At 41.1% G+C, this 24,497-nt stretch overlaps 3 protein-coding genes across 12 annotated transcripts; 2 read left to right on the top strand and 1 right to left on the bottom strand.

Annotated features, from left to right (window-relative positions):
- The first annotated feature begins 3,374 nt into the window (after positions 1 to 3,374).
- On the top strand, positions 3,375 to 9,529 carry gpr157 (G protein-coupled receptor 157). 3 transcript variants are annotated; one of them, XR_011038034.1, is made up of 5 exons: positions 3,375 to 4,003; positions 6,393 to 6,606; positions 7,871 to 8,065; positions 8,281 to 8,594; positions 9,405 to 9,529. XR_011038034.1 is itself a non-coding variant. In XM_068333730.1 (4 exons), exons 1-4 carry the CDS (start codon positions 3,450 to 3,452, stop codon positions 8,497 to 8,499), a joined length of 1,182 nt encoding a protein of 393 aa, XP_068189831.1. In that variant the 5' UTR covers positions 3,376 to 3,449; the 3' UTR covers positions 8,500 to 9,325. The 3 variants fall into 3 exon arrangements, 1 of the variants encoding a protein (XP_068189831.1); XR_011038033.1 differs by having other exon boundaries at positions 9,346 to 9,479; XM_068333730.1 differs by lacking the exon at positions 9,405 to 9,529 and having other exon boundaries at positions 3,376 to 4,003; positions 8,281 to 9,325.
- Positions 9,530 to 9,570: 41 nt separating this feature from the next.
- slc2a5 (solute carrier family 2 member 5) lies at positions 9,571 to 19,103 on the top strand. Of its 8 annotated transcripts, XM_068333669.1 has the most exons (13): positions 9,827 to 9,935; positions 11,373 to 11,484; positions 11,624 to 11,722; positions 11,834 to 11,994; positions 12,179 to 12,303; positions 12,390 to 12,542; positions 12,640 to 12,765; positions 12,852 to 13,039; positions 13,268 to 13,378; positions 13,470 to 13,571; positions 16,132 to 16,207; positions 16,407 to 16,534; positions 18,835 to 19,103. In XM_068333669.1, the coding sequence occupies exons 2-13, from the start codon at positions 11,440 to 11,442 to the stop codon at positions 19,051 to 19,053; spliced, it is 1,533 nt and encodes a 510-aa protein (XP_068189770.1). In that variant the 5' UTR covers positions 9,827 to 9,935; positions 11,373 to 11,439; the 3' UTR covers positions 19,054 to 19,103. The 8 variants fall into 8 exon arrangements, with proteins under 8 accessions (XP_068189801.1, XP_068189770.1, XP_068189776.1 ...); XM_068333675.1 differs by lacking the exons at positions 11,624 to 11,722; positions 11,834 to 11,994; XM_068333700.1 differs by lacking the exons at positions 9,827 to 9,935; positions 11,373 to 11,484; positions 11,624 to 11,722; positions 11,834 to 11,994 and adding an exon at positions 9,571 to 9,693.
- Positions 19,104 to 19,292: 189 nt separating this feature from the next.
- On the bottom strand, positions 19,293 to 24,010 carry ca6 (carbonic anhydrase VI). Its single transcript, XM_068333655.1, has 10 exons — positions 23,848 to 24,010; positions 23,051 to 23,230; positions 22,690 to 22,838; positions 22,181 to 22,276; positions 20,998 to 21,064; positions 20,761 to 20,918; positions 20,513 to 20,639; positions 20,341 to 20,424; positions 20,225 to 20,251; positions 19,293 to 20,117 (listed from the first exon to the last, which is right to left on the bottom strand). Exons 1-10 carry the CDS (start codon positions 23,936 to 23,938, stop codon positions 19,483 to 19,485), a joined length of 1,614 nt encoding a protein of 537 aa, XP_068189756.1. The 5' UTR covers positions 23,939 to 24,010; the 3' UTR covers positions 19,293 to 19,482.
- Positions 24,011 to 24,497: the final 487 nt, after the last annotated feature.

Genomic DNA, 24,497 nt, shown 5'->3' with positions numbered 1-24,497 from the left:
ATGTCCTGCACCGCTCTAACATACTTCTCTGCCACTCCAGACTTCCTCATACAATACCACAGTTCCTTTCTGGGCACCCTGTCACAAGCTTTCTCCAGATCTACAAAAACACAATGCAGCTCCCTCTGGCCTTCTCTGTACTTCTCTATCAACATTTTCAAAGCAAATACTGCATCTGTAGTACTCTTTTTTGGCATGAAACCATACTGCTGCTCACAAATGCTCACTTCTGCCCTTAGTCTAGCTTCAACTACTCTCTCCAAAAACTTCATTGTATGGCTCATCAGCTTTATTCCTCTGTAGTTGCCACAACTCTGCACATCTCCCTTGCTCTTAAAGATGGGCACCAGCACACTTCTCCTCTATTCCTCAGGCATCTTCTCACTATTTAAGATCCTGTTGAACAACCCAGTCAGAAACTCTACTGCATCCTCTCCGAGACACTTCCAAACCTCTACAGGTATATCATCAGGACCGACTGCCTTTCCACTCTTCCTCCTCTTCAATGCCCTCCTCACTTCATCCTGACTAATCTTTGCTACTTCCTGGTCCACAACAGTCACCTCTTCTAGTCTTTGTTCTCTCTCATTTTCCACCTTCATCAACTCTTCAAAGTACTCTTTCCATCTTCCCATCACATTACTGGCACCTGTCAATAGACTTCCATCCCTATCCTTAATCACCCTAACCTGCTGCACGTCTTTCCCATCTCTGTCTCTCTGTCTTGCTAACCGGTATAGATCAGTCTCTCCCTCCTTACTGTCCAACCTAACATACAAGTCATCATAAGCCTTTTGTTTGGCCTTTGCTACCTCTACCTTCACCTTACGCTGCATCTCCCTGTACTCCTGTCTACTCTCCTCAATCCTCTCAGTGTCCGACTTCTTCTTAGCTAACCTCTTTCTCCGTATATGTTCCTGTATCTCCTCATTCCACCAAGTCTCCTTATCTACTTTCCTTCCAGATGACACACCAAGTACTCTCCTACCTGTCTCCCTGATCACATTAGCTGCAGTTGTCCAGTCATCTGGAAGCACCTCCTGACCACCCAGAGGCTGTCTTAACTCCTTCCTAAAAGTCATGCAACACTCCCTTTTCAGCTTCCACCATTTCGTCCTCTGCTCTGCCTTTGCCCTCTTCATCTTCCTCACCACCAGAGTCACCCTACACACCACCATCCTATGCTGTTTGGCTACACTCTCACCTACCACTACTTTACAGTCACTGTTCTCCTTCAGATTACACCATCTACACAAGATGTAGTCTACCTGTGTGCTCCTACCTCCACCCTATATTCCTGCCTCTTCTGGAAGAAAGTATTCACTACAGCCATTTCCATCCTTTTTGCAAAGTCAACTACCATCTGTCCTTCTGCGTTTCTCGCCTGGATACCAAACTTGCCCATCACCTCCTAATCACCTCTGTTTCCTGCACCAACATGTCCATTGAAGTCTGCACCAATGACAACTCTCTCACTTCTAGGTATGCTCTGCATCACTTCATCAAAGTCCAACCAGAATTTCTCCTTCTCCTCCAGCTCACATCCTACCTGTGGAGCATACCGACTAACAACATTGAACATCACACATTCGATTTCTAGCTTCAGACTCATCACTCTATCCAACACTATTTTTACCTCCAGGACATTTATAACCAACTCCTCCTTCAAGATAACTCCTACTCCATTTCTTTTCCTATCTACACCATGATAGAAGAACTCGAACCCTGCTCCTAAACTTCTAGCCTTGCTACCTTTCCACCTGGTCTCCTGGACACACAGTATGTCTACCTTCCTTCTCTGCATAATGTAAACCAACTCTCTACCTTTTCCTGTCATAGTTCCAACATTCAACGTCCCTGCTCTCAGTCCTATACTCTTGGTGTTCCTCTTCTCTCTCTTCCTACGAACACACTTTCCTCCTCTCCTTCTTCGACCAACAGTAATCCAATTTCCACCAGCGCCCTGTAGGTCAACAGCACCGATGGCGGTCGCTGTTAACCCGGGCCTTGACTGATCTGGTATGGAAGTCATAGGTTTGATTCGCATGTTTGATTTGGCAAAAGTTTTATGCCGGATGTTCCTGCTGACGCAACCCTCTGTATTTAACCGGGCTTGGGACCGGCACAGTAAGACACTGGCTTGTGTCCTCTTGTGGCTACGTTTTTATTCCTCTGTTTCTCTTGTAAAATATAATTTTAGTTGTTCTAGGTTTTTTTTATGAACAGTTTTCTAGCTGTTCTGTCTATACGCTTCACTAAAAACTTCTTTTTCTGAATCGCCCTCATCACAAATATCTGGTTTCATTCTTTTTCTCATATTAATCTCTGATTTCCATTTGCTGAAATATTCATTTTCAAATTCACTCTCCTCAATTTATCAGACATTGTGAATAATGTCAGCTGAGTCAGCGTTCATTTTGCTGCTATGCCTTAATCATTCTGTCTAATATTATTATGTGTACATTTTTCAATTTCCATGTGAAAATACAGCCTCTAAAATAACCAGTTTGACCATAATTTAGAATTTACAAACATACCAGTTCTTTTTGGGGCCAAATTGAGAGCATCTTTTCTCCATTTTAGAATTGGTCACGCAAATATATGCAGGACAGGTTTGGTGATTACTCTCTACACATGACATTTTTTCACACTCAAACTGGAAGTGTGACAGATTACAAACGACCTGGTCGATAATATTTAATGACGCGGATCTAAGGACAATGATTCCATCACAGCATGGACGTCTCACAGTGCCGACCTGACACCAATGGAGTTGACTGAGTGTGAACATCTGACCAAGAACCAGAAGCGACCTGTGGAAGCTCTGACTGCAGAACGTTCTTCCATCCAATGGGATGACGTAATCCCATGAGGACAAATATGATCAGTTTTCCTCCACAGTGGGAGTAGTGTCCAGTCTGCTGGCGGGGGTGCTGTCCCTGGGTCCCTTCATCCTGGCCGGCTGAGGGTTCCTCCTCTCTGTGTGGGCTCCACCTGTCTGTCGCATCCGGGGGGGGGCTGGGCTCTAGTCCCCCCCCCCGATTGCTCCTCTCAGTGTGATCGGCCCATTTTCCACTTTAGTTATTATCAGCGTTATGCCATGTCGATGCATTGTGTGTGTGTATATGTATCTGGTATGGAGCGTGGAAGAGACGGCTTATCTTTATTGTTTTCATTTTTTAAATTGTTCATTGTTTTTAATTCAGTAAAGCACTTTGTGTTGCATTTTGTATGAAAAATGGTCTAAAAAAATAAATAAAGTTTATTTGATTTGACTTAATTAATGAGTTTAAACTCTAGCTGGACAGGACCTGACTTAACGACTCCTGTGCTTCAGAAGGGTTTAGTGGACACTAACTGGATTCCATGATGATGTTTGTCTTGACTGACATGATGTCAGTAAATGTCATTAAAGACAAACAGAGAACTCTGAGTCCACTCATTACCAAATGACCAACTTCTGCTTTGGGCTCCAGTCGGTGCACCGAGCAGAGAGGAGGCGGGGAGGGCTCACCCCGGACCGGAGGGGGTTCGAGTCCCTCAGTGTGAGTCACGTGACTCCGCGTGGGTTAAATGCAGGCAGACGGAGCGGGGACACCAACACACACACACCTCACACACTTGACATGGCGAGCGACAATCACACGGTGGTGTACTTCTCCGAGCAGGTGGTCGTGTTGTGCTCCTGCGGGCTCTCCTTCGTGGGCTCCTCGCTCATCATCCTCACCTACATCGCCTGGACGGACCTGCGGACCGTCCCGCGGAGGCTGCTGGTCTACCTGTCCGTGTCCGACTGGCTGTCCGCCGGCTCCTACGCCTTCGGAGTGTGGAGGGTTTTCCACGCAGACTCGCTGGATTGTGTCGTTCAAGGGGCCATTTCCACGTTCGCCAACACCAGCTCGTTCTTCTGGACGGTGGCCATCGCGGTTTACCTCTACGTGTTCATCGTGAGGTCCAGCCAGAGGCTGGCGGACAGCCTGCTGCTGGGGTTCCACCTCATCAGGTGAGTCTCGCTCTGACGCACCGGTAACCGCTTTGCTAACCGCAGACGCAGAAGTCAAGTGGGGTATGTTCAAGAAGCAAAACGTTACCAAACACTTTGTAATGTTGCAAAAACATCACGAAATATTATTAGAAAAAGTTTTTTGAAACATTTTGGCCCAGCGCCAAGTTCCGTAACTTCCAGACAGACAAATTTGAACAAAACATTTCATTTAATTCAATAATTAAATGTAATTTAATTTAATATTTTAGTAATTTAATTTTATGTAATTTAATGTATTTCACTAATGTATTCACAACGACTGGGAACTACAGTATATACATGTACTTGCATATGCAATTGAACATGCAATTTATATCTGTGAATAAATTATCATAATAATCAAGGTGTACATAATTTCTATGTTACTGGTCTCACATTAAAAATTAAAATGTAATACATTTTAAATTGGCTAAGTGAGGGTTTTTTTTAAGCTATTAAATTTTGAGATGAGCCCTCAAAAGTTTTTCATTCAATTAATTTGAAACAATTAATTTAATAGACAGTCAATTGACCTAGAACTAGTCTGAAAGCTTCCGGGTGGTAAAGGAGCCACCTGTAAAATTGTTAAAAATGAATGGGGACAAAAATTTATTTTTTCAATGAAACCTTCTGCAGGTAATAGTTAAGGACTTAAATGGTGCCTATTGCTATTTAGCAACTTTCAAATTTTTCAAAAATCTTTTTGTTGAAGTTGAACATGTCATTTTGGGAGTTAGATTTTTGTCAAACTCAAAAGCTGTGAATAATTTCCCATAAAGCTTTCAGGAGACATTCCCCATAAATTGTAGACGTACCTTTGAGATATTATGTGAATGTAAAGTGTATTATTTATTAAATCCCGCTTCAAAGTGGTGATGTGTTGTCAGCGTTCGTCAGTTAGTTTGTCCACCAAATATCTTCACAACCATTGCAGATAGAAAGATGGGGGGAAAAAGCACGTTACTTGGGCAGCAAAGGGGATGAAAATGAGATGATGACCTTGACAAAAACTAGATCAAGGTCAAATTTAAACTTTTGTACACTCAGGAACCAGATAGGATAGAAAGACGAGGGAGAAGGCCAGTGTGAGTAAGACCATAGATCAAAGTTGGTGCTTTGATCTACCTATGCACTAGCTTTGATCTATGGCCTTACTCACACTGGCCTTCTCCATATGCACTAGTCTATGCACTAGCCAGGTACTACTTTCAGGGTACCCTGACCTACCCTAAAAGTAGGTCAGGGTGAGTTGCAGGATGTTGCAGTTTCTCACTGCCTTGTTTAGTTTTGAAAATGTACCCTTTTTTCAGATGTACTTTAACAGTGGTAAATTAACTCTTCAGTCTGATGCACATTGCTTTGCACACAGTAAGGCCCATAGTTATGAAGCACATGCACTTGTGTATGGCAATATCTGACTCATTCCATCATGGAAAACAGGTTAAGTGGTGATAAAGTGAGGAAAACCAACATGTCTGGCCTAAATTTTTTTTTTTTAAAAAAGGTCTTGAGGTTCACCCAGAAAAGCTGATCTGTCAGTCACTGTTGGAGTCCATTACTTAAGCCCAGATCTCAAAGATTCCAGCAAATAGTGTTCACTGTGAATTCAGTGTTTTTTGTTTGTTGAGCATTCTGTAATTTCCCATCCATCTTATTTTTCCTCTACTTGATAATAAAAAAATATATAGCTAGATAAAATAATTCAATGTCAATTGTTGGAAGCTCGTAAACAAAAATTGTTTTACATCTTGCCTCCAATTTATTTGTTTGAAGGGAAATAAACAGACTGGCTCAACGTCTTCTAAGTGTGGTGACAGAGAGAATTAATTCATTCTGAGGATGCCAGAAGCTTTAGCAGACGTCCTCTGTTATATCTTAGACCATCATGCTGTGAATCAGAATCTTCTCCTTCCTGTCCCATATTTTCAGGCTCAAGAAGTGCAGAAGAGTCGAATTCACAGCTTTGTGTAGTTAATTTTCTTTTGGACACACATTTTATTTCCACTGAAAATAATCACAAAACCAGGACCATTAATCAAAGCTTGAATACACAACACACACATGTGGCTCATGACAAAACCTCCAGCAATGAGCCGTTTCTCAGGGTTGGCCATATGTTGCTGTGCTTCTTAAATCCCTTAGTGGTTTAATGATTTACAACTACAGCAACACAAATGATATGACTCTGCAAAAACTATGCAACACAAATGAGCTGTGACCATAAGACCATCAACCACGTAGTGTCACTCATCGGTGCATTGGGTGTTGAACCGACAAACATCTATAAACTCATTGCAGATGTTTGAACCTATGAAGTTGATCTGAGGAAGTGGTTGTTAATACTCTGACCCTCTGTCCTGTGCTCTAGTTGGGGCGTTCCTCTGGCCATCACCATAGCAGCCGTGGCCCTGAACAAGATTGGCTACGATGCCTCGGAGGTGTCGGTTGGCTGGTGCTGGGTCAGGATTCATGCTTCGGATCGGGTCTTGTGGATGCTGCTAACCGGCAAGATATGGGAGTTCATGGCTTACCTGATGCTGCCCATCCTCTACATCCTGATCAGGAGGCACATCCACATGGCGGTGAGCGCTGAGCACATTCTGGCTCTTGGCACACCTCTGGTTTGGGCTTGGTCGTGTATTTTAAGATTTTCTGATTATGGTAACTTTTAAACCTTTAAAAATGCTTGAACATATTTAAACAAAGCACTGAGATAGCACAAACTATAACATGGTCATCACATCCACAACATTCAGGATCAGTTGTTCAGGAAAATATTTTGTTCTCTGATCTGCCTGTTGATCCGCTGATGATCGGTTATGTTTGATGATGAACCTCATTCTAATTTTTCCCTTTGCTGAGGAGATAATGCTTTTGCCAATGTTGCTTTATTTATGCATCCATCAGCAGGATTGCACAGAAATGAATAGTCAGATTATTATGAGACTTTATAGAGGGAGAAAGAAACCCTTTGGTGTTGATCTGGATCTTGAAGATCCATATTTTTTTGAGGGACTCTTTTCTATAGTGGGATAGGGACACTGACAAGACTTTTGCTCCATGTGTAATGGCGACAAAAAAATATATGCCAGGATTTCCATACGATCTAGCACACAGTCTGATTCGTATCCAAGAATTACTCTAGGGGTGTGTTCTGATTGGTACCCAAAATCCGATTTCTAGCCCATCCAGATTGAAAGCGGATCACTGTTTTGTAGTCTGAACACATAAAAACCGATTTTGCAAAACTGATTGAAACCACATTTGGGAGGTAGTTTCATATCCCATTTGGACAGATGCATCTCAGTCTGAACAGCTCCAAACACACCGATTGGTTTTGACTGCCCATGACATCACTCTACGTGATGGAAGAGCCAATGCGCGTTGCAGAGTGTAGATGACGCCTTCTCTCTAACGTTGTCGCTACAGCAAGCTGTCAGATTGGCCAATAATTTGTCCCAGTCTGAATAGAGCAAGATCCCATTGGGACACTTGCTAAAAACAGTGTGGACAGTCAGCCCTAAAAATCGGGTATGGAATCTGATTGGAATCTGATTTGTCTATAGTCTGAACGCAGTCAAGGTCAGAGAACTATTTTAGTTCCACTAGGTCTCTATTTTTGTGCATCTTCATGAGATTCTCTGCTAGATCGTAAGGAAACAGCACGTACTGCTGGGGGGGTGTTGTAATAGTCAATGAATCATTGTGTCAAACTGTCATGGGACTGTTGCTTTTAGGTGCGATGACATAACGGGGAAAACTGAACTGCCTCAGGGAGCTTTGCCCTTCCTATTGGATGTCTAGTCATTTTTATTTTCGTCTCTGTTCCATGTTTTGAAATCACAGCATGCAGCTCTGTCTGAGTATCGTCCCATTTTGGCCAACAGGCCTCAACCACACTCCTTTTCCTCCATGGCTGATGTGAAGCTCACCCTCATTCCCATTATCTTCATTGTCCTGCGCATTTGGAGCACAGTGCGCTTCATTCTGCTGCTGGCCGGCTCTACAGCCAGGCAGAATCCGGTGCTGGTCACTCTGCATGTAAGTTCCAAACGTCCAGTGGATGTCTAAGAAATCTGCAAGTCCCTCCTCCTGCCTAATGCTGCATCATCCTAAACATATTTCATGTCCACTAGTGAACATTATTATCATCATATCTGTTAATAAGATTAAAAATTACTTTTTCGTTTTTCTGTCCAAAATAATATTTTATTTCTGCCACAATCACTTGAAACACTTTTGTTCCATCCCAACAGGGAATTGGCAACACCCTGCAGGGAGCAGCCAACTGCGTGATGTTTGTGTTTCTCACTCGACCGCTCCGCTTGCGCCTCTGGGCCGCGCTATGCTGCTGCTCCAGGTGTCCATCAGAGACGTGGCGCTCCCACAACGCCCAGCCCAGGCTGCTGCCGCATCAGGACGCTGCCATGCAGACGGGAAGAGACGACGCCATTCCAGTCCAGAGCGACAGATGATACCAGGCCAAGGTGAAAGCAGAACGTGATGGAGGTCTCCACTTCCCAAAACGCCTCATTGCAGGACGTACCTGCAGAGATTGGAGGTTCTGCAGGTACATGCACATCTGTGTCATGGGCAAGTCCACATGCCTGCACCTGCATGATGGAATAATGCTTCCTGTGTGAACTATTAACTGTTACAGATTGAAAAGCTTCATTCATGTGCACAACATGTTCATTCAATATTTTTCTTGGTTTGTATTTCTGGTTTCCTTTTGCACATTTTTACACTAAATTTAAAAGTTTTATTTATCAGATACTGTGAATATTGAACTTACTTCACTTTTAAATATTGTATTTATGGATAAATTACCCTCATTTGATGCCTGGGTGGGTTAGGTTGAAAAATATTGATGTTTACTCAATGATTAAGGTTGGTTTAATTGATTTGAACTTTTTATTTTTGTTGTTGGTGTTACAGAAAATAGTAGATATGGTCAGATGAGGGGAAAAAATAATCAAAACATTTATGGGCTCTTCTCATTTCTAGTCTGGCACCATAATCTTCTGCAGAACTGTTTGTTATATTTTGTTGAATCAATTCAATCACCTTTAGAATCTATTGTAACTATTATTAACCCCAAATAACCTTAGCTCATGAAACAGCCATCTTTAAAGTAAGAAATAAAATGTATTTTGATTTTAATGAGTGATTATTTTAGTATGTTATAAAATAGATTTAGCGTTAAATGATTTGTTTTCTGTTGGTGTGAAATTTGTTTATGTACATGTATGTTCTCATGAGTTACATTAAAATAAAAGATGCTTTGTTTAATTCCCCTACTAAACTTCACATTATTACAGCCCCTGTGGTCAGGATGTGTGACATGTCATCACATGACGTCCTTCCTTTGTGCAACCAGAGCCTCACTTCTCCTTTGACTCCTGTGGAGCCAGACTGAGCTGCCAGTAGAACCCAGACCAGTGAAGACCAACAGAGAAACACCGGTCCGCTGATCATGTGATCGACCAGGCTTATGAACACAAGGCTACTGCTCAGGTCAATGTATTCATCTCCATTAAACCCCAGTGAGCCTATGAGCCTGCCACGGTCACGATGAACCACACTAACACTTATTTGATTTATGGAGAAGTCCCACCACACTGACAACCCTTCATAAAGTATCCTCTTGTGGTGATACGTCTCTGTCGGTAGGTTGTGCTGAGATAAATTCATGCAATAAGGCTTAAACTTCAGCCAGACTTCTGACTACGTCCTGTGAGGGCATTTAGCTCTCATGCTTTATTTACAGGGAATGAAAAGTAGTGTTTATACCAAAAGCATTAAAAACATAAACCCTGTTCTGTTTTGTTTTTTTGTTAGATTTTCCATAGGATCTAAGTTTAGCTGTGGACTAAATTAATGGGACACAGTGCAAAGCTCATTCTCTCAGGTTTGTCACCACACTGACAGGGTTCTGGATACTATATCTGGTGAAAATAGAGGAAGGGTTTATGCTGATGACATCAAAACGTCCAGGCAACTTTTTTTTTTGTCCTTGAGGCACAAAGATATTACATTATTACTGATTTCCTTGACATTAATACACTGTGAATTCTGGGTTTTAGCACAGAGGTAACTGGAACCCATTGAGCATTTAAACAATAGACTTCTGCTCGCTTTAATAAATTAAGTGTTAAGCGTTTAAAGTAATTCATTACATTACTAGAGCAAAGGGCCGCGCTGCCCTACACGGTGATTAATGGGCCAAAGGTAAGAGCTGTAACATGACACTTTACTTAGAAGGGACAGACTGAAATTTACATGCACCCAAGAAAATATGAAAGCAATAGGAAATATTGATTTAGTCCCAGCTATGGGAGGAACTGATGCAGGAAGTGGCAACCAAGCAAAGAATGAGAGATATTCACTTAAATGCATTAAGGAACATTTTAAGACTTCAATGAAACATTTTGCCAGATAATTACTTTATGTTGAAAGTGGATCTATGTTTAAGTCTGAGTTATCATTTGAAAATATCAGTCTAGACTCATTAACACTATGAAACTTTGAAAGTGGCCTCGCTTGTAAAAACTTTTAATTACTCATGCTCCTCGTGGTGGTTTTCTACATCATTACTTCTGCCAAGAATTTCATGTTTCCACCCATGTCTGTTCATTTGTTGGTTTATTAACAGGATTACACAGGATTATACAAATGAACAGATTCTCATGTGGATCGGCCAGAATAGATCTGGTGCAGCTTCAGAGAATGGAATAGCGCTGTTGAACCCAGGCGTAGACGTACACTCCACTGTCTACCATTCCATTTTGTGATTTTTTGCTCAAAGCAAACACATTTCTCTCACTTCTAATTATTCCCCTCTGTCATCTGCATGATCTGCTCACAAACATAAATATAAAGGTTTGATTTTGCATAGAGGGGAAACCCTAAAACAAATATATTCCAGCATTAATATCAAACAGCCCAGGACAGTTGGCAGACTGCAAGGAAACTGAGTAAGAAGCACACATTTGAATTTGCACAAAATGACTTCTAATGAATGTTACTGTCTTTAACATGTGACATTTTATAATAATGTCCACCAAAATCCGTAAACTGGAGGATCAGAAAGAAAAGAGACACTCATAAAAAGACACTCATGTGATAATATGAGCCAACTCCTGAAAGACAGACCTATAAATATAACTAATTTAGGGTTCCAGTGCATTAACAGCATCAGGTATCAGGTTTCATTCTAATGAAACATTTAATACATTAAATTCATTGCATATAAGCCGCCCTAAAGCCGAGAGCGCAGTCAGCAGTATGAAAATGTTAAGTGAGCGAGCTGTAAACCCCACTATGCTCTCTGATATCGTGTCCAAAGGGCAGAAAGAATCCAGCAGCTCAGGAATAACAAAGTGAGCCGTTATTGTTAGAGTCCAAACACAGCCATGACAGAGAATGAAGATTGTGGACAGCCGGTGGAGAGGAAAGGGGTGAGTGAGAGTCATTATTACACTGACATTTGTTTGAGTCTTTGGTGACAGTATGCAAATAGTGTGAGCATTGTGAGCAGAGATAAATGAATGTTTTCTAAAGCAGAGTTTTCACATGCTGCCCCCCCCCCCCCAACAGAGACTGACTTCAGTCCTGGCATTGGCAACTCTCATATCTACATTTGGCTCATCATTCCAATACGGGTATAATGTAGCTGTGATCAACTCTCCATCGCCGGTAATGAAAGCAGGAAAATGAAATATTTACTGAAGCACATCATAAATCAGAGGCTGCAGCAGCTTTTATGATGATAAGGTGTTTCTCTCAGCGTCGTTCTCCTCTCTCCAGTTCATGCAGCAGTTCTATAACACCACATACCTGGAGCGTTATGACACACCAATAACAGACAGCTTCCTAACGCTGCTGTGGTCTCTGTCTGTATCCATGTACCCACTAGGGGGCTTCTTTGGCTCTCTGATCGTAGCTCCTTTGGTCAACACACTAGGAAGGTAATGTGACATGTTGACATCCATCTGAGATCAGATGCACCTCACTAAAATACAATTAAACTCCTAAAAGTTCAATGTCACCATCTTATTAATATTTTTATTTGTCCAAGAAGTCCTCAAAGGAAATTTCCCACCTAAAAACACAACTGATCATGTATTATTGGATGTCTTGGATGTCCAACAGGAAGGGCACCCTCCTCTTCAACAACATTTTCTCCATCGTCCCTGCAGTGATGATGGGAGTCAGTGAGACTGTCAAATCCTACGAGATCATCATTGTGGCGAGGTTTATCGTGGGCATCTGTGCAGGTCAGACGTGTTGGGACTGGTCACGTGTAAAGACAGATGGTGATGAGGGAGAATTTTCTTTTAGAAATAACTTTCCTTGAATGCAGGTCTTTCATCCAATGTGGTGCCCATGTACCTGGGAGAAATCGCTCCCAAGAACCTGAGGGGGGCCACGGGCATCATGCCACAACTCTTCATCACCATTGGCATCCTCAGCGCACAAGTGCTCGGTATCAGAAGCATACTGGGCACCAGTACAGGTAAATCCTGCATCAATCACATTCTGGTTATTTAGGTTTTAAGGCTTGATTTCATTCGGTTGGTAAAGAGAAGCGTGTGTGTTCCTCCTGAGTTCAGGTTGGCCCCTCATGCTGGGTTTGACTGGTATCCCTGCTGCGATAGAACTCCTGCTTCTGCCCTTATTCCCAGAGAGCCCCAGATACATGCTCATCCAGAGAGGAGATGAGAAGACTGCAAAGAGAGGTAAGAAATCCTAAACTACCCAAGAGCTGTTTGAGGGAATCTAGAAACTGTGTGTGATGGTATGCTGGATGATCTGCCCCCGTTAGGGCTGCAGCGTCTGCGCGGTTGGGATGATGTGGATGAAGAGCTATTGGAGATGCATCTGGAGGACCAGTCAGAGAAGGCCGAAGGTCGCCTGTCGGTGCTCAGTCTGCTGTCCCAGCGCTCCCTCCGCTGGCAGCTGGTCTCCATCGTCATCATGAACATGGGCCAGCAGCTTTCAGGAATCAATGCGGTGCGCCAGGACCATCATCTCACTGTTCCTTGTCTTCGTCCCTATGACTCTATTTCAGATGTAACACCAGATCCATTTCACAACACTGAATTTCAGTGGAAAAACACCCGGACAAAAAACGACATCCGTTTTCATTTCTTTGGTTTCATTCATTGCTGTTAACTAAAACTTTGTTGCATCTTCCACCTTCAGTTTTTACTCCATTCTCCAACGTTTTTCCCTCCTCAGATCTACTATTATGCTGATAGCATATATGCTAATGCAGGAGTCAGAGAGACGGACATTCAGTATGTGACCGTGGGAACCGGTGCAGTGAATGTCATCATGACCTTAGCTGCTGTAGGTGAAGAAAGGCCGGTAGAAGTCCTTCTGTGGAGAAGAGGAGCAGGACACAAGGGTTCTGAGCAGGAACTGTTGTTCTTTGTTTTAGGTCTTCATCGTGGAGGCCTCGGGACGAAGGCTTCTCCTCCTCCTTGGTTTTGGGCTTTGCTGTGGAGCCTGTGGGATGCTCACTGTCGCTTTAACCCTCCAGGTCAGTGAAAGCCTCATCCTGTATAAGTTGCTCTGCTGCCCTCCAGTGGGTCACAGCCAGGCCAAGACATTTCACTAGTCCGATGTCATTTTGAAATACGAATCATTTATTTAAATTCTACATCGTCCTGACTTCCACTATTCTTAAAATTACATGAAACTCCAGATTACTATACATGTTACTATAGATTTAGCCTACAGATACAGTTGTAGGGGATTTACCATCAGTCTTGTCAAACCCTGTTCTGGTCAGGTGACTGATCCGTCAGTAGAAAACATTTCACTCTTTAATATTTGCAGAGTAGACAAGTACAAAAGCACACAAACTAATATGTAGATAAATTATCTTCAAAGTCTCTGCAAAGGTTCGTTGCAAACAGGACCCAAAAATAAATGTTTACAGTCAAGCGAAGTCCCACAGGATGAAGATCGAGTTTTAAATCTGGGAAGACCTCCAGCAGATTTTGAAGATGGTGAAGAGTTGATACAAACAAGCAGAGAAAACCATTAAAGGTTCCTTCTTCTAGTGCTGAGTGCTGTGTGCTCAGGATGATTGTCCCAGTTCACTGTTAGACTGAGTCGTCCAGCTTGGATCTTAACCCCCAGACAACTTTAAAGACTCTGTCCACACCGAACAACTCTTTTTCTTCCTTATGTAGTGGGACCTAGTTAAATAATCAGTTCTTCTTCAGGTTATTCATGTTTTTAGACATCAGTCTCAGATTTATGCTGCCACCTGGGGCAACAAAGGTGACAGAAATCTTTCCCATGTTGCATAAAGATCCGTAAAGTTTGTTTGGTCTGGTATTTTCATCTTCATTATGATGTGTAATAACTTAGTATCACAGGGTGTGGGCTCAAATGTATGACTCACTGAAGGAACTGGGATCAACAAAGTTTACCTAGTTACGCTTATTTAGCCATCAGAGCCACCATCAAACACGTGAAAGTAAGCACACTAACAGGCAACAGTGTTTAAGAAAGCAAGTGAAAATACAACCAGGCCAGCTGCAGAGCAGGTTGAGGGTGGACACATGTTATGACAGGGTTGGTACAAAATGTTATAAAGGAACTTAATGCTGTGTTCACGTTAGGGTCGGATGGTGATGACAGGAGGGATTCCAGTGTCTCGTCATACAGGTGCTTGCATATTTGCAGAGCTGGTCCATGAGGATTAAACTGCACACACCGTAATATTCCTCCATTGGAATCTAGTCTCACTACATTTAAAGTAAACCTCTGTGCTATTAAGTATCAAGAGGGAACGTCCAGAAAAATCAGCAATTCCCAGTTGTAATTTGTACTTTGGCGAGCTCCATACTGAAGAGCTGCTGCTCCCTCACCAGCAGCCCCAACAGAAAGACTTAAACAGTTTGTCTGCAGCTAGAAGGAGCAGCATCGTTTTAACACCGATTAAGACTAACACTGGAAATAAAATGTTTCTCATGACATCAGTTAATATACTAATTCACATAGTGACCTTAGTTGTCAGAGAAACTGATTAAATAAATAAAGAAGTTTTATAGTCATTTGAGTTTTTTCACATCTTATGGATAAAAAGCTGAGTAACTTTTGGAAAGAGCCACAGGAAATCCTCCAGGATGGGAGCATCCATTTGGTTCTTTATTGGCTGCACTGATACGCTTTACAGCCAGTTCAAAGCAAAGTAAGTCCTCTGCCACTTTAAAACATCTGAGTGATAACTATGGCGCTTAAGAGGATGTGAAGGAACCATATTTACAACAACATATATCAAACTCCCACACGCCTCTCAAGTGGCTGAACTGACTCTGTGTGTTCTGAGTGGAAAACACTGAGGCCTGACAACAGCATCGACTAATAAACAAGCTGTTATTTATAATACTGAAAATACGCAGGAGAGCTGATGAATGACTTGAGAACGGTTGTTTGTAGAAACAGTTGTACTGTCTGGCCGTAAGGGGCTGGATGTTCCTGGCATTCTGACCTCATGGCAGAAGGATGTGAAGTTTGTATGATGGGTAATAGGGGCCCCCTGCATGTGTTTGTTAATTATTATTATTATTATTATTATTATTATTATTATTATTATTATTACTATTATTATTATTATTATTATTATTATTATTATTATTATTATTATTATTATTATTATTACTATTATTACTATAAATCACGTGATTGATCTTTTGGATTATAATGGTTGATAACAAATAAAATTCTTGGAAAATTTTCCTGGAATGTGCTGGAAGACTGGAGTATGTGTCCAAAAATGGGTGTTAAATGTTTAAGTAGGACTTCATGAAGAGGCGAAGCCACCTTTTATTTTTAAGATAAAAGTGTATGCCTTTATTTAGCCAGCCAATTTATTCTGGAGGCAGAGCATTTCGGATCTGTATTCTTCCCGGGTTTCTTCCCACGGTCCGCCAAGGGGCATTATATTGTATGATAGCTGGTGAGTTTAAATTGGGTTAATAATGTAAATATCCTTTTAAAAAAGGAAACAAAGTCAACAGTAATGTTTTTATTTTTTCCAGTGCACATGTATTCGTGACAAAATCAGATGCTGTTTTTGTTGACAGGAGAACATAACATGGATGCCCTACATCAGCATCGCCAGTGTCATCATTTACGTCACAGGACATGCTATTGGACCCAGTGAGTCGACCCCACCAGTGGTTATTTACACACGATCTGATTACAACAGCCTGCTCCATTAGCCAAAGTGTTGTTTGGATGAGATCAGACATGTAATTATAGATGTTTTGGGACCTTTGAATGTCTGTGACCCCTGAGGACTGATGATGTGTCTCTAGTGTTTTGGTTGTGAATGACCTCATCTGTGGGACCCCTCTAGGTCCCATTCCTTATGTGGTGACCACTGAGATGTTTAGGCAGTCCGCCAGGCCGTCGGCCTTCATGGTGGCGGGTTCCGTCCACTGGCTCTCCAACTTCACCGTCGGCCTCATCTTCCCCTTTTTAGAGGTCGGTTGCACAACTTGAAGAACTCAACACAACGAGGGGATGAAAGTTCAGTATTTGGAAATATATTTACGGATGTTTTTAAAAAAAATGTAAACAGAAAATTAAACCAAGTCACTTCCTGACTGCAATATGATAAGTTATACTTTTATATTTACAATTATTGCATTTCAGTGTCTACACTTTTAAATGAGGGAAAGACTTTGAATTCCAGACCAGTGTTGAGCTGCAAATATTTAGAATTTTAGCCAAGCATTAACCTCACAACATAAAAGTACTGCATTAAAATAAGAAATACAATCTATCATTTATAATATTAACATATTAGGAAATATAATGTAAAATAATGGTAAAAGTTTGAGGAAGTAGTAGTAAAAAGTAATGTTTTGTCTAAATAAAGGGGAATGTTTGACCATGGTGGAGGTTTAAGCTCAGGTTTGTATAAAGTTGTGTATAAACTAGTACTGTCAGGCGATTAAAAAAATTAATCTAATTAATTACAGGATTTGTAATTAATTAATCTAATTAATCTTATTTTAATCTCATACCTGCTAAAGGCCCCAAATAAAGAATTTGAATTCTAGGACATTACAATATTGTAGTGTATGACTAATCAATAGAATACACCAAGAAGAGAAGATTTGAAATCCACACTTTTATTGGTTAACTGTGCTTTATAAATGAAATTCAAAAGAAAAAAGGCCACGCACATCAGCAAACCAATTAGACCAGGTGCATTTATCAAAAACGCAATACGAATAAATAAAATCCAGAAATAAAATAAGACTCAGTCTCAAATAGGCACATAAGCAGACTCTCAAACAAAATGAATACTAAAGCTGACTCAATACAGCAATTCAAAATGAATAGTATAACATGCCTCTAAATAAGGCAACTAAATAGCAAGATGCCAACAGGCTTTCCCTTTAAAAGGGTAAGTTAACGTTCAACTGTGTCCTTGACATGTTTTGCATTTAAATGATAGGTTAGGCTGGAGCTGCTTCGGTGATATGAAAATTCTCTTTTACAAAAGGTACAAATAATAATAATAATAATAATAATAATAATAATAATAATAATAATAATAATAATAATAATAATAATAATAATAATAATAATGGATTAGATTTATATAGCGCTTTTCTGGACAATCAAAGACGCTTTACATCGGATCCATTATTCATTCACTCCTCATTCATACTTGGTGATGGTAAGCTACGTGTGTAGCCACAGCTGCCCTGGGGCAGACTGACGGAGGCGTCTATAGCGCAGAAACACTGCGTTTTTGTTGATAGTCCCGTCTTTGTTCTTTTTAGAAATAAGGTTTCCGCCCAAAGGTCCGAGTGGGCTTGCCTCGCTCTCCTGTGTGGCGTCCATCTCTGTTGTCAGTCACTCTGCTTTTGACGCGCATTGACTTGCCGCTCGCGATTAATTGCGTTCATTTTTATAGCGTCTTAATTTGCAGCGTAACTAATTCATCTAATTAACGCGTTAAAGTGACAGCCCTAGTATAAACTAAACTAACCACATATTACATGTGAATTAGTGTAGGTCAGCTGCTTCTGTCCCTTGTACAGAAGAGAAAACCTCATTTCCTGTCTTCATCAAGAAAAAACCAAGTTATATATTCTATAGGAAATTCAAACTCAGCCCACCCTAAGTAATATGCCAGTTCATCGCAGCTCCACATGAAAGACGAACGTCCAAACACATTAAATTCAACCAGGAGAGACCCCACACAGACACATGGGAACATGCAAACATCACACAGTGATTTGAACCCACTGCTCCACTGTGCTATCCCCTCACCCCTTATAAACTAAATTATTTATATTTTCCAAGACATTTTAATTTTTTTATAACAGTTTTTGATTGGGTTTGGTTTTGGATAAACAGAAGTGGATCAATGGATTTAACATCATCTTACAAATACTTGAAAAATAGATTATGTTATTGACACCTCTTCAACCTCCAGAATAATTTCTTAAAAATAATTCTTATATGTTTAAACCAATGTGGGGGCATCTTTAATTCTCTTCAGTGGACACATTCTGGTTTTTCCAGCACAAGAGGCATTAGTCTCTTTTGAGAGAAGGTTTCACTTAGTCAGATAGAAACACTATGCTCGTGTTTACTTCCTCTCAAGCATTCAGGGTCAAGATTCGCATTACATGTGTGATTGTTAATATCTCTGATAAACAAGCTTTATTTATTTATTTATTTATTTATTTGTCTGTTTGTTTGTTTGTTTGTTTGTTTGTTTAATGAAGTAACACACTTTTTCTTTCCCCTCTTCCCTCCAGAGTGGTCTGGGCTCTTACAGCTTTGTCATCTTTTCTTTCATCTGTCTCCTCACACTGATCTACATATGGCTGCTGGTCCCAGAGACAAAGAGCAAGACCTTCCTGGAGATCTGCCAGATGTTTGCCAGGAGGAACAAAGTGGAGATCAAACTGGGGGACTTGCCAACGAATGACAGCAAAGGAAGCCTGGAGGATTTAGTGAGGGTCACAACCTTCTGAAGAAAAATGAGACCATTCAGAGAAGAGGAAGTCTTCACTCTTGGGAGCAATGTAAACGACTGGAAATGTCTTGGTTTAACCTGCATTTTTTTGTTTCAAAACAGATTTTCACACAAAGCTTTTTTGTGTAGGTTGTTTTTGGCTAATGCTGGTCCCGTCAAATCTTTGTGCTGCAAGGCTTCATGAATGTATTATATGCATCCTGTTAGGTGTCAATGAAACAAACCAAAAGTCCCTTTAAACCCTTTATTAATGGATCAACAAATGAATACAATTCATATCTGAAGCCATTAAATGCATTAAACTTGCATTAAATATTGGCTAAAATGCCCCTGAAAGTACTTTAATGTCATGCATATTTTTAGTTTCTCCAATTATTGTGAATTCGCAGCAGGTTAAAGCGCATGCAAACGGAGGCGCTGAGCCTCTTTAGGGGCATTTATACTGATTGTCCAGCTCCACACCTCCAAACAGACTGAGTCCAGAGATTCCCCAGGCAAACACATTTCCCACCATGGTGCTGTTCCTCCCACACATCATCTGGTTCCGAATGTCCGCCGTGCTCAGGACATAGTCCCACATGTTGATGTCAGTGATCTTACCCACTAAGGCGTCTGAGTTTGAGATGCCCAGCAGTCCATCCTGGTCCTTCCCTAGGATGAAGATTCCACCAGGACTGATGGTGTAACTGCTTCTCAGGTAGCGCTGATCCCCAACCATGCCATTGATCCACAATCCTACTTTGCCAGTGTTGGAAGACCAGGTGATGCAGTAGTTGGTCCAGCCATTGGAGTTGAAATTGTGTGGCAGGTTGAGGTACTCATTGCCGATCCAGAGTCCCACCTCTTTGGAATCGCTGTCTTCACTGATGGAGATCATCAGCTCATTGTCCCAGTCGTCTGTAGTGTAGGACATGACGGTGTGGATCCCCTCCATCCGGAGCAGGACATTCAGGCAGGCAGTGAAGGCGTTCAGGTTCAAGGGTTTGAGGGGACTGGCCACAGCGTAACTATGATAATGGTTCTCCGGAAAGTTGAGCACCAGAGGAAACAAACCACGGGCCTCTGAGGTTAACAGAAACAACTCTAATCAGGCTACAAAACCAGAAATATTCTACCACCAATCACATATCAGAGCTCAAATTCAATCAGAATGAACAGGAAGGACTGACCAGTAGGTTGTGAACCGCGCTGTCCATCTTGAGCAAATAGATTAAGAGAGGGAGAAACACAAGTTATTATACATGCTTGACTACATCTAGCCATCTTCACAAGTATTGCGACTCACTTGAAATGAGACTCTTTCCAATGGATGTTACCAGACCCTCGATCTTCATGAGCTTAGATTCAATTTCTTCTTGACGACAAAATGCTGAAAAATACAGGGTGAGCTTTAAAATCAGGCTTTGTTGGCTAATTTATTATTTTGGGTCATCGCAATTGAGCATGACTGTACACACTTCCTTTCCCAAGGCGTGGGAGGAACGATGCTTCCACCACACGTTCATTGAGAGGCTGAGCAATGCGGAAATCGGCGCTCAGGGTGATGTTGTTTATGTCCATCAGCGTGCTCTCCAGCCTCCTGATCTGAACTCAGGAGTAGAAACATAGCTTACAAATATTTCAAATAAGTTGTTTCTCCTTAAAATGGTCACAGCAAGACTGGGATATTACACCTTTGTAATAAAGATGTTTGTTTCTGCTGTACCTGGTTGTGTGAGAGTGTGATGGGCGTATCAAACACAGTCCAGATGATGCTCTCGTAGCAAGGCGGCGTGGTGAGGGAGCCTTCATACCTGAAGAAGTTGTTGAGGTTCTCGGGGAGCATGGATCGTACGTTGATCTTGGATATGTTCATGGACTGACCTGTAGAATCACATTAAAGCCACGTTACGCTCAAACACTCAAGGTCAAGAGCAGCTAATATCTACAGGCAGTAACTCACCTACATACTTGATTTTGTCCAGGTTGTTGATAAAATCACTGTAGTAGGTGTTCTCAAAATGTCCATCCTGAAAGTAAAACAAAAACTTAAAAATTCAGAAGAACATTTCATTTGATTGTTAAACTCAGCTTTTACTTCTATTTTCTGACTTTGTTTCAATGATTACTGTCATTTTGTCAGAGTGGTGTCACTTTGTTTCTTGTGTTAAATTGAGGGAATTTTGGGTGAATGCTTTATCACATAAATACATTTGAGAATGCTGCTAACATCTCATCTTCTCTGCTAGATTTCTGTTTCAAATGCAGCTACAATAGAGATTGTAGAACGTCAATTTCAAAAGCCATTCTCATTCCAGATCTAACAATTTATTTATGTTTTGTATTATTAGTACCCATGGATATTGATTAACAATAACTAACTGGAGGGGACAAATGGTTTCCACTGTGGGGAGTAAATAAGGGAGATTTCTTTCTTTCTTATGAGTTATCATATTTCTATGGGTTTTGTGTCCATGTTCTACTTTTTTCATACCATCATAGGTCAGACACATCAGACAAACATCTAAACGTCTTCAGCTGTATCTTAAAGTGAGAGGACTAATGATTTATAATCCATATTACTTCCTGATTGAAACAAATCAATGTGCACAAATACAAAAGGGAAAAGTTGAACCAGGAAGTCACTCAATATACTCTGATGATGTTTTTGAATGATGCCTTTGGTAATAAGTGAACATTTTGTTCAGATTATGTCATGTGTTTCAGTGTTTGTTAAGTTTTTATGTTCTTGTTCACCTGCCGCAGGACTACCCGTAGAAAATAGGGATTAGCTGATTAACATCCTGAAAGTAATGTATTTGCACAGGGTCCTCATTAAGAATGAACTCAATAAACTAAACTAAATTATCCTTTAAACTAACAGACAATTCATTTTCTGCCACTCTCAGGGACCCATCAGTATGAGATCATCTAATTAAAGCTTTTTAATACAGAAGGATGATGAACAACATAAAAAACATTAAAATATATTGGTCACTTCTCCAAAGACAAGCTTTCATGGCACATTTCCAATTGTAGGCTTTATTAGAAATAGTGGCTGCAACCTCTGTAGATGTTGATCAACCTGGTGGTCAGAGAAATAAGCAGAACATGGAGTAAACATATCAAGAGTGTGTGTTACATACGTCATAGATGAAGGCCATTACTGCCAACCCGTCAGGTTTATCCACGGCTTCGCTGAAGCTCTTGTACTTGTCAGAATTGTAATGGACGATATGGAGCTGAAAGACAGAACACATCAGGTGTCAAAAATAAATATGAAGCCGGTTCACATGCAGCAGAGACATAGCAGCTAAATATTCCAGAGGAAATGATGGCTTCTGTCAAGGGAAGAGGATGGAGAACAGTTTTGAGTCAAACATTGCTGGCACTTCTGCCTTTATGTTATATTATTGTAGGATTACCTACCACTCACATGTCATGTTTCAGTTATTATTAAATTTACGTAATAGTTGTTCTGACTCAAATGGACGAGAATGAAACGAGGCGACGTATCGTATAAATGCAGAGTTCGTGCTTCTCTGATGCTCATGCATGCCTACTCCTGCACGGGTTCCCTGCTCTAATGTTTGTAATCTGTGTTAAATGTTCGTTCTCACTGGTGCACCGCTTGTGGACTGCTGTTAGCTCCTACCTCTGCCATGTAGCGGATGCCATCTATGGTGTGCTCTGATCCGCTGGCCTCCAGGTCTAAGCCGCCCCAGTGCAGGTGCATCTGGACAGCTGTGTATGTTGCTGGGAGGCCCATGGTGATGGCCATAGTAGGGGGCAAGGTAATCTGAACTGGTTGAAAAATAAATACATACACATTCGTGAGATTTCACAGGTTTGCTCTCGACCTCAGGATAAACAAATTGTGTTCTGACTCTATTGCACAACTTGAGAAAGTTTACTTTAAATAGAGAAATGTCTTTTTAAAATGATCAGAAATTTCCAGAGTTCTAATGATATTTTAGGAACAAAAGCATCAAAAATAGTGTTCTATGTTCTCTTACCAGTGTGCCCGTTGTTGGTCATGAGGAAACTGCCCTCCTGGGCATCGTACCCGCTCAGTGCCAGCTTTAACATGTCTGGGTTGTACTTCACGTTGCGCCGCTTGATGTCAATGGGGGACTGCTTCTTACCGCCACACGCCGGGTACTTGGTTGCCCATTGGGTCTGGTCCAATGCTCCCTCTGTATAAAGAAAGGCTAAGAATTCTAGGACTGCATCAAATAAAACTCAATAACAGTCATATATATATATATATATATATATATATATATATATATATATATATATATATATATATATATATTCCAATTCCAAATTCCAATCTTATTTTACCTGTCAGAATAAAAAGAAAGTCACCTGTCTTGGTTAGAAACGCACGGGGGGTGGCGCAAGTGGATATCGTAGATCTAATGTGTGTTGCTCAACAGTATTCACTCCCAGTGGATTTGGTGTACATTTAATATTTAAATAACTTTCAAGTTGAGGATAGTTAACTGAGGTGTGTGGTCAGTGGGGTGCAACCCACGATAGCTGGACTCAAAATTCCTCAAGTCAATGTCAAATAATCATTACATCACAATAACACACACACACACACAAAAACTTGGGCAACATGTATTTTGTTTTTCTGAATTGTCAGTGAGACGTGAAACTTGCGTGTCAGATGAGCTGCCACGCAAGTTTCACGTCTCAACATCTGTAACAAATGTGTAACAAATTCAGACATGTCAGATGATAGTTCTAAGACTAAACATTATACGCCTTAAACAACTAATAATAATAATTATAATAAACATACCCTTGTAGGTCCAGTGTATCCTATCACGCTGGATATCAGCAAACCCAACACATGCCAAACAGGCGAAGACAATCACAGACAAAACCTCCATCGCTGTGTTTGCGTGTATGTGTGTGTGTGTGTGTGTGTGTGTGTTCTCCTCCACACAGAAAACTGACCACTCTGGAGCTTTTCTCTCTATTTAAATTTCCAGTGGAGGGAGGGAGGTGTCACAGTCTCTGCTGAAGACGCCCAGAGCAAGTCCCAGCAGCAAAGAGGGAGGAAGGCTGCTGTCATAACCAGCAGCTGGAGGGAGGCCAACAATGATCAGTTTAACAGGTGGAGTCTGAGATCTGACTTTGGAATGAGAACAGTATTAACAAAACAACTTCCTATTCTGTTTATTTCATCCCGTTCTGTGTAGAATCACATTCATCCATTTTTATAACATGATAATATAATATCTGCAGGGATTGAACAGTTGATACCCTCCGGTTGATATTGTCCTTATTTTCTCATCTTCTAAACCAGAAAGGCCTGAAGTCTAGAGACTTTGGCAGTATGACGTTTTCCCTGGAGGATGAAACTTTTTTTACAGTAGCTGAAAAAAACAAAACAAGAAGATAGACTAGATAAATTAGCCTCCCCACCATTTAACACAGGTTGTTTTA

Source organism: Antennarius striatus, chromosome 2, assembly GCF_040054535.1.
Source record: "Antennarius striatus isolate MH-2024 chromosome 2, ASM4005453v1, whole genome shotgun sequence".
Taxonomy (NCBI): Eukaryota; Metazoa; Chordata; class Actinopteri; order Lophiiformes; family Antennariidae; genus Antennarius; species Antennarius striatus.
Note: the sequence above shows the minus strand (reverse complement) of the source record. Positions and strands in the feature narration are given on the sequence as shown.